Genomic DNA, 10,000 nt, shown 5'->3' on the forward strand with positions numbered 1-10,000 from the left:
AAAAAAATGAATCTGTAGTACAAACTGATTTTAGACATCCGAAGTGACACGAAAACTGAAGACATTATTTTCTAGTAATCAAACATCAGGCACGACAGTCAAGCATGTCTTTCTGGCTATGATTTAATAACATCACAGTAAATTAGAGACAGTTCAAAGAATTTTGAGAACTCAAACGGAAAAAGTAATTGTGTCTTCCCGTCAGGCACTTCGGCTGGTGGAATACGTTTCCTGACCGCTGAAATCATGGGTGAAAACGTTTTTCTCTCACTATTTTTAATAAGTGCCATCAACGCTATTTTCCGTTTTGGACACTGAAACACACGTGCATAATTATAAACAATATTTAACTAAGCTAAACGACATTCGAGGCAGTTTTGTTGCACACTTTCTTACTAAACTCAGTTAAAAGCCAATACAAATATCATTGGTCCAATTTGAAAGTCAAGGTTAAGAACTTTTTCCAACTTGTTTTATATTTTTCCGTTCCCTAGCTGTTCTTTCAAACAACTTCTGAGATCCCCGTCTCTCACTAAGATTCTTTTGGGACTAATGCCATACATACTTGTAACCGTATTCCATATGTTTATTCACATTTTATTGTCTTGTGCAGTAATCGTGCTTCTATATCTTTCTGTGGTTGTATACTAGTAATGTTTAACCATAAGCTGTTTATTCATTTACAGAAGTGAATGACATTATTTGTCCTTTATGACCTACCTTCCATCTTTCTTTTTTATTCTAAAGTATAGTGAAATAATTCTAACACGTCTTAACAACATTGCAATTAAAGAACCTAAGAAGGGTTGATTTAAATTCAACACCTGTCGGGAGTTAATCCTTCGTATTCATGCAAACTTTGGCTTAATCCATATAAGTAGGTCTTTGATTTATTGTTCGTCGTTTTTACATTCTCGATCCTTGTTAAGCTCACAGTGTTTAAAGTACTTGTTATCCTTGAGACAAAGAAGTGGTATTACGTTTACTCAACGGAAGTCATTATCTTCTTTTCCACTTCAACAAAAATATTGTCATTCTAATTCTTCTTTGGAGTTGTCAATAAATAAAAGATTTCTCTTTCCAGACTTTTGATTCTTGTTCAATTCGTCCCTACCTGACAATCTTTTTTACAAACTCGGTTTGTATCCTTGCCCAACACATTCAGTGGTTACATGAATTTCAACTTATTATAAATGCAAAACAGATGCCTTTTTCGCTCTTCTCGTGGAATATTTTCCAAGATGCTTTAATAATATTTCTTTTACATTAGTCATATGCAGCTTTGTATAAGACCGTTTTTCATTTGTGCCAACATGTGTTGCCCAAATACAGTATCAAGCTAAAGAAGATTTAGATAATGCCTCGTAAAAGAAATAATACCAGCGTTAACATTTACCGATGTAAATATTCGTCTATATTGGGAGGCCAGGGATTCATTAATCACTCACTGAAAAACTATGTCCCCATTAACCCATCGAGATCCAAACCGGCCGAAACCGGCCAGACTTAATATTTTACTCTGTCTAACGCCAGAGTATTTTACTCGTCAATGGGTTAATGCATTTAAATTTAACACAATGCAAGCCTATTTCTAACTTAGTACCATGTATTACCAAAATATAGTTTTACAGCTGTGTGGAACCTTTTTGACTCGCAAATCGTGTTTAGCTTAGGTTGCTTTTAGCCTAAATAACACCCTTCGCTTTCTTATGAGGTACCATTATTTCTGACCTGGTCTGCAGCTGTGGCCTAAGCAGGTGTTTTGTCGTTTAGTGTTTCGCCTACGCTACGCGATCCAGTGAATGGCTAATGACAATAGCACGTGATACCAGCTTCCTCCTCGCCCAATTTCATTTTCGATTTTAAATTGATGAATAGCAGCTTCAGGAGACAAAGCTGAAGTGGGCTCCAAATCAAGATTTTGACGTGTATTCCTATCCTCTTTAGCCTTCTTAAACATTATTGTCTTGTGTATGTCCCTTGCTAATTGGTTTTAATTGCCGCTTTGGGGAATATAGTTGAAGCTCTCTAACAAAACGTTTTTAAAGCCCTAACCACATGCGATCCACGTTTTCAGCCCTGTTATTTTTGTGGCTCTGTGCTTTGGTAACAGTTCGAATCTGCAGCTCTTTGCATTATATGGAATACCGACATGAAACATTCTCATTGTCATTTTTTGCCACAGTTTAAATTATAATGCTTTATTTTAAGAGAGACGCTCCCAAAATATTTTAGTTGCAGCACGATACGTTTTTTTTTGGAATCACAATCCAATGATGGAAAGATCCCTTCAGGTCTATTCATTAAGCTGATTCAAAAAACTGCTCAGAGGGACTAACACTTGTAATTTAATACAAGAGTTAAGTATTCAGTCTAAGAAAGAGGATGATTTGGATTATTTTCTTAAATGAATTGTACGATTTAAACAGTTATAATTAATACCTTTTTTCTTGTAAAGACCAATGAGGAAACGAAAGGCAGAGCTCTCGTTAAGAAGACCCCAGTCCAAACAAGCGTCCTGTTGTTTTTTCTTGCCAAGCCAACATCTCATCGTATGCCAGACGCCCTCTGACTGGTCGAAACACAGAAGAACACTATAGGAGTGAAATAAAACGAAAAGAAATTGCTTTTGTAGGGCGCTAAGTTGCACGGTGACACCTGCGGTGGTTTCTTGTTCGCACTTTTCAATCCGGATCGTAATCCCACATGGAAGCTTAAGCTATGAATGAGTAATTCACTTTGTATCAAACCAACGTAATAGAGCTGCATGGGCGGCAACCCGCATTTTTCGCGGGAAGTTGCACAGCCAGCGTACTGTATTTGACAGTGCGTTTTAGTGAAACAAGCAAAATCTTTGAAGACAACGAAAAAACATGTCGTACAACTTGGGAAGGAAAGAGAGAGAAGAAAATCAGGAAGGAGGCGACGAGTAAGCGATTGTGAAAGTGAAAGAGAGCGACTGAGAGCACGAGAAAACAGAGCAAGAAGGAGCCCGAATAAAGAAAATCATTTTAAAAATTTTCAACCTCGGTTAATGCAGCATTTCTCGTGCTCTGATTGGTTTACTCAATCTCGGTTATCAGCTCCTATACCTTAGTTTGATCCTATATGGCTAATGATTGCGCTAAGCGTTGCCAAGTTAAAACTATTTTCGCCGGAAAGCGAAATTTCTCTCTGAAGCAAAAAAAAAAAACGGTTTTTGTGAATAGTTTGAATCAATTCCGACGTTTAGAAGTACGCGAAAAGGTTAGAAGTGTTTTTGTGATGAGCCTGCGTCTGTCTGATCTTCATCAAGTTTTTCGCGATTTCGCTGTGACTTTCTCTCTTTTTCGCTCGTGTTTCGTACTTCCAAACTTTTGGAGTTGAAGGAATTTAATAAAACAATTATTCCATTCGCGCTTGTTGGATATCAGACTGGTTATAGCCAACTCAGCGGTACGCGCTCCCTTGGCTATTTACCGTCTCATATCCAAAGCGCGCTAATGGAATAATTGTTAATTATATCGACGAATGAAGAGAAACTATATTGACGAGCAGGGGAAAAAAAAACAAACACTAACACGATAAAAAAAAGGAAAAATACTGGTGACGACAAACGGCGAAAAGACAAAATTGACTAACTTATAGAAATGAGCAGGCCTGACTGGTCAAATAGTAAGACTACTTATGATAATGATAGAGCGCCTATGTAAGCACTAATCAATATACAACATTTTATGTTTGGATTCTCAGTGAATAGCTGGAGCGAGTGACAACAGCGGGTAGAGACGGACTTATGATCGACAACAAAATCTTACGGGAGACGTCTCCAGTGGCAATTGCCAAGCTGTGACGAAAGTTGGCCACCGTACTTACCTCCAGATACCAGATACGTGTACATGATGTTCAAGACGACTCAAGACAAGTTATTTCAGGTACAAGCAAACTCGCATTATCAGTTTTTATCACAATCTTAACTTACAAGAGTGCTGCAAAAAGTGGAGGCTATTGCGAACTTGGCTCTCGAGCCTTTGATTAAACTGCGGAAAAGAAAATAAGTGAGGTACGTTTTTAATTGGGATGTGGGGGGGGGGGGGGAGACTGGGGCTCCAGAGGGAGGGTCATCCCTAAAAACATTCGGCCCTTAGGGAGGGTCAAGCCTTTTTTTCACAGTTCAGGTACCACACTAATGTCATTTTTTCGTATTTTAAAGCTTCGTACCAGCCCCTTCCTATTAAACGAGAACTTGAAATTACTCAAGACTTCTGTTAAACAGCAGTTTTATTACACTCAATTCATTTACTCTTTCTGTCTTTCTTTTTTCTTTTTTTCTTTTTTATATTTCTTTGTTCTGCCATGGCACACGTAACTGTCTCGGAGGACCCGTGTTCTCTTTCGGGTCCACCGCCGTCGGTAGGTGTTGCTGACAGTAGAAATCATGAAGCTTGTCATAGTCAGGGAAGGGTCATAGAGTTGCTGATGGCGGTGAACCAGTGCATACGTTTTCTTTACAAAAATCGCTTAGTTCGCCTTTTCGCTCTTGCATAGCACAACATTTTCCTAAATTCGAAATGAAGTTCTCCCTTTTCACAGTGATCCTGTTCAAATGCCTCGAGCTTTGCAAATAACCAGGCCCAGGCACTGAACTCTTGTGATTACTTGGGGCTGTCTAGTGCTGCCTGAAATAATCAAGGTTGTAGAAAAACAAGCTTTCAGGTTGTTCCACTAAATATGCTGAAATGAAACTTTGTGGTGCTGGCGAATCTTCTGTTGTAAGACACACTTTCTCTGCAACAGCCCAAACGTTCTTTTTCATGACCTTTTTACTGTGAGCTTGGAGTTCAGAAGCCGAAAGATTGCGAACCTCCTTTGGCGATAACCCACGAAGAGGCTCATAAATCTGCCACTTTAAACCTCCTCCATCACAGAGGGCATCACTAATGCATTCCTTGAGCCGTTCTGCTTCGTTTGTCCCGAGTTCTTTCGTGCCCTGTGAATTTTAAGTACTTTACGGTGCCATAAATTCTTGCCTTCTCGAGCATGCGCAATCTGCATTCTGCACTTGATACGCCCACCCCAGGGCCTACACCAGTCAGCTCAAGCAATCGCGGATACACAGGTAAGGCTTCATGACAGTTCTCAAGCGCCGGTTCAGTTTATGGCCGTCTTTAATGCTTTACCAATGACACCTTTCATTTCATGTTTAGCCTTGCTGATGCTCTCTATAAGGGACTGGCGCTAGCAGCGTTTAGTACGGAGTGTCCGAGTACCCTTTCAGTAGCATCTCCCTGTTCAGTTTGGTCCCACTGCTTTGCTGTCGTTGTAAGCTTCTTCTTTAAAGAGCTCAAAGGGAGGTCTTCGTACTTCCTGTAAGGACAATCTTCGCTTTCAGTCACTGATTTAATGCCAGCCTCTGTGGTAGGATCCACATAATAAAAGACGCAGTCATGAACTCTAGCACACATCCCACGAAGTTGCTCTGAGTATTTTGCATTGTCCGTGAATTGAGAAAAGATCTTCTGCTTCATGTAGACCTGGATTTTCCCATCTAAGTCGCATACTATTAGACGCCCAGGTAGAAGCAGTGGTAGGTACGTAAGCTTTTCGTTCCACTACCACGATGCTGTCATCTCTTTGGGTAATTAGTCGTTTATTATCTTCCACAATATCGGTCTTTTTGCTGATGAATCTAAATGCAGATGTGGTTACGTAAACTGCGCATTTTCCACGATCAATCCTCGCGAATCCTTGCCCATGCTGCCAGAACGAGGTTACAGACAATGCCCACTGCACTCAATAATATATACATCACGTGCCCAAAAATACCAGACAAAAGGTGACCGAAAATAATTGTAGGACAATAAAAAATTAAAGCATAGTAATGGGGGAATGTCACAGGTTTTTGTTTTGTCTGAGAAGGGGTCCATGTGTTTCCCAGGTAAGGAAAAGGAGAGGGCCGCGAAGTTTTTCACAACAAAAATAAAAAATTCCCTAACCCCCACCCTCCCCCCCCCCCAATTAAAAATGTACCTTCCCTTAAATAATAAGCGAACACTTTTTTTCCGGAACAATAATCCACTAAATTGAGATGTCGCATAGACCGGATGCATGTGATAATTACAATCACTGGCCTCGTTTGAAATGCTTGAGAGCGAGGCTACGAAGTCTAATTAGCACATAAACAAAAGAACATATTTTTGGCCACCATTTAGACATTCGGTCTATGCGTTTTTTTAAAATTTGGATCGGTCGGTCGGAGTAAGAAAAGAAAACAACAATAAAAGTTTGCTGAAAAACAAAAACGGTTTTAAGCTGCAAGGAGAGTCGAGTGGCAGAGGGAAGAAAAGAGTAGAGGGTTGGTGGCATATTTTCTTCCCACGGAAAGAGAAAGCTTCTGTGGTGGAAGAGTGTCATGTTTACTGTAGGTTGAAGTTTAGAACGAAAAATAAATATGTACGTGCAAAACCATTGTTCACATTTCAGATTTAAAAGTTGAAAATGTTTTTTACTAAGACATTACCTTTCCTCATATAGTTTTTTTAAACTAAAAAATATGTCGGTCGGGCGACAATGCTGAAACGGAGAAATATGGGGGCGGTCTTATTTTCTGGTATCCCTTTTGACGAACAATAGACATAAAATATTTGAAATTTAAAATTGAAGTTAAATATAATTACAGTTCTATTGCTAAAAATATACAATAGGGACGTTTATACGACAGAAAATAAGCCGCGACCTACTCTGGCCGCGGCTTATATAAGACGCGAACACCCCGTATAAATGGTACAAAATCAACGTTCACGGCTTTCTCAAGCCGCGGCGTATCCTAGCCTGGGAGTTTATACTCGTATAAAGAGTTCCTTTCGCGTATTACGTACGCCGCGGCCAGAGTAAGCCGCGGCTTATTTTCTCTCGTATAAACGGCCCTAATGTTCGCCTTTTGTGACTGACTAAAACAAAAGAAGTAGTCTACAAGAAAAAAAGAATCTAATTTAATCCCTAAAAGTTCTTCGTTGACGTCAATGGTTGCGGTTGCATTTGGAGTTAATAAATCAAGTTCTATTGTTCAGTGTTTCCCAAGGGATTCAAAACACCAGAGAGTTGACACTAGAGTATTGTCAACACTGGTGTTACACTGTGTTTCTGTCAAGTGTGACTGCAACTAGTAGAAGGTGGTCCGTAGTAAACAACACGAAATTTTATTGCTTTCTTGCATCGCAAATTTGCTTCCTAGGGTACGTCCGGTGTCCAGATTCGGGTCAGTTTCCAATCTTTTAAATGTCACTTTATGATTACTACAGCTGCCATTTCGGCTTTCAGCAATTTGCCTTTCGTTCCATCCGAGATAATAAACTCGCCGAAGAAATTCTTGACTTCTTCAATCAATTCCTTGTCGGCGGTTGCTCGGAAGTCTTTCTGGTGTGTCAGGAAGTCAAATAACCGGTCGCCTTGTTCCGATGGTTCTCGAAAGCAAAGGGTCACATCGATAAAGAAGTCCTGTTTGATGACGTCAAAGGTCCAGCCTTTTTTAGCGGCTATCTTGGCAAGGCCGTTTTGCGTGTAGATAACCATATCTTCCGATCCGAACGTCAGTTTTCCCTTAAACCTCTCTTGCACCTTGTCAAAGTACGAGTTCTCGACTTGGACAAGACAGAATATGGCGCCTCTTTCACCCAACTGCTCGTCAAAGCACGTGCAGAGCGCTTCTTCCGCATCCATGTAGTAAATACTGTGGACAAAATGGATGAAATCAAAGCTGGGCCACGTCCTCTTGTCTTGGGAGTCACACTTTCTCTTGTAGTCTTGAAAAGTCGTTTGCTGCCATTCGAACGAGAGCTGAGCCAATTCTGTCAGTGAACTTGGCAGAGATGCAACCGATGCTTTGAATTTCTCCAAAAGAAAAGAGCTCGGCTCAACCACCAAACTATGAATAGCAGGCTTCTTTCCATGAGTTCCGCTGGCCTTGAGCTGATTAGCAATGAATTGCACGATCAGTAGGTCCATTTCGCCTTTGCCACTACCAACTCCTAAGACATTGAATGGTTTGTTTACGTCTAGAGGCGCAATTTTCTCGAGCGCTAGCCTCGTACCATCTTGCACGCACTTGACGATGGATTGTCTGGCCGTAGAGTTGCCCAGAAACGATTTGAAAGCTTTCTCGTAGGCTTCGTACGACTGAGATAAAGATATCCTTTTCTGAGACATGTTGGTGATCGATGAACAGACACGAGGCAATTTGCGTATATTTGTTAGTGTTACTGTCACGAATGGCACGATAGCTATGCATGTTTTGTTATCTATGAGAGGTCAACCCGCGAGTGTGATCCACAAAAAATAAGCCTCTTTTATATTGTTATCCCTAAAGTGGTTTGTTTTCTAAACAAGGAACGTTTACTGCACATTTTAAAGGCTTAACAGGGCTTAAGAGAGACTGATTGAAAACACGAACATGACTAAGTTGTTTTGACGCCTCAGGCAAATGCAAAGAAGCCTGAAATTTTATGAATTTGCGATGTCATCACTCGGGACAGACCAGTTGACATACTTGATCACAAAATCAAAATTCCGACATTCAAGATTCAATTTCGCGAGGCCAAAGTTCATTGCGATATGCTTACAAAAAGTAAATAAAAGTTTCACTGAAAAGGATGGATTATAAATTTCCGGCACCCAGCCGGTGCTTGAAGTACCTTGTAGCATGAAATTGTTCAATGGATTCGAATTGTTCAATTCAATTTTCATTGTGTAAATACCAAGGTCACCCTTTATCCACACAGCTTTAAGTTGTTATGACAGTTGTGGTGTTTTTGGTATATTTTTCTGACGTGTCGAAATTAGATGTAAACATAGACAAAAAACAGAGCACGAAATATCTTTGACTGTTCACTGTTATCGCAGTCAGGAACTATCAAGTCAAGAAATCAGGCATAGCTCAGTGAACACGTTAGTTGGCATTAAATGCGCTGATCGAAATGATTTTCACAAGAACATTGTGTGTATCGGTCCGTCTTTACTTTCATTTCTTCTAGACTTCCATTTCCATTTACCCCAGTTTTTTAGTTTTGAAAACAGTCTTAAACTTCTCAAACTGTTGACTTTACCCCAAAGTGGAATTTTTGGGATTTAGAATACACTCAAAGCGACTTGGAGGTAATATACCGCCCCTTTGGAATGCTGTTTACAAAAAAAAACGAACAACAAATATGTTTATGTTAAGGGACGGTGCCTACTATTGTTATTGCGCATACGTTCTGGGCATCTCGAGATGCTTGGATTTCCTATGGGTGGTGCTTATTATTAATCCAGGGATATTTTTGCGCGGTTCAAAACTATGCGGAGCAAGCAGAACTTAGCAAGTGCTCTTGGTATCCAAAAAGAAAACTGGGGACAACCAAGCATTTTTCAGAGATAATTAAGCTTCAATTTGGAAAAGAACGCCATACATTGCTTTGTATTTTAAAGTTTTGTACAAATGTTGTTGATTAATTATCTTCAAAAAATGCGTGGTTACCCCTCATTTTCTTTTTGGATTTCAATAACACTCGCTAAGATCTGCTTTTTCCGCATATTCAGTAAACGGCGCAAAAATATCTTTGACTTAGTAGGCACCTCCCTTAGGACGCTCGAAAGGGTTTTCAGCTGAGCGCGCGCGCGTAAAGGCGGCGAAATACGAGATACAAAAAACCCTAAACTTGGCGCGCAACATTGTTTCGTTGCAAGTTTGGGTCGATGTCTCCCGTTTTTCACCTTGCATGATCAACTTGTCGCGTAACAAAAACATTTGTTGCGGGTTGAAGAAAGTTGTTGCGAAAAGTAGAGCGCGGGTCTACTCTGAGCAACAAATTTTGGCTTTGTTGCTCGTTTTTCATCAAGCTCACAACTTGTCGCGCAACAGATGTGCTCGTGTACTAGCAAATCAACCAATCAGCGCCCTGCATTTCTTCAACCAACATTTATTGCGGGTCAAGTTGATCACGCAAGGTGAAAAACGCGAAACATCGACCAAAACTTGAAACGAAAC

General features: G+C 40.2%; 2 protein-coding genes across 3 annotated transcripts in view; one reads left to right on the top strand and one right to left on the bottom strand.

Annotated features, from left to right (window-relative positions):
* Positions 1 to 3,736: 3,736 nt before the first annotated feature.
* The window catches only part of LOC138026866 (uncharacterized), a 41,792-nt gene continuing 35,528 nt past the window's right edge, over positions 3,737 to 10,000 (top strand). For both annotated transcript variants that reach the window (XM_068874322.1, XM_068874324.1), the window contains exon 1: positions 3,737 to 3,914. The gene's annotated coding sequence lies outside the window, so the exon portion shown is untranslated. The remainder of the gene's footprint in view (positions 3,915 to 10,000) is intronic.
* Positions 6,462 to 8,358, bottom strand: LOC138027033 (histamine N-methyltransferase-like). Its single transcript, XM_068874534.1, has one exon. It carries the CDS (start codon positions 8,182 to 8,184, stop codon positions 7,261 to 7,263), a length of 924 nt encoding a protein of 307 aa, XP_068730635.1. The 5' UTR covers positions 8,185 to 8,358; the 3' UTR covers positions 6,462 to 7,260.

This window comes from Montipora capricornis, chromosome 12 (assembly GCF_036669925.1).
Source record: "Montipora capricornis isolate CH-2021 chromosome 12, ASM3666992v2, whole genome shotgun sequence".
Lineage (NCBI taxonomy): Eukaryota > Metazoa > Cnidaria > Anthozoa > Scleractinia > Acroporidae > Montipora > Montipora capricornis.

Coding starts and splice junctions, on each gene's coding strand:
- LOC138027033 (XM_068874534.1), bottom strand. CDS start 8,184: ATGTCTCAGAAAAGGATATCTTTATCTCAGTCGTACGAAGCCTACGAG.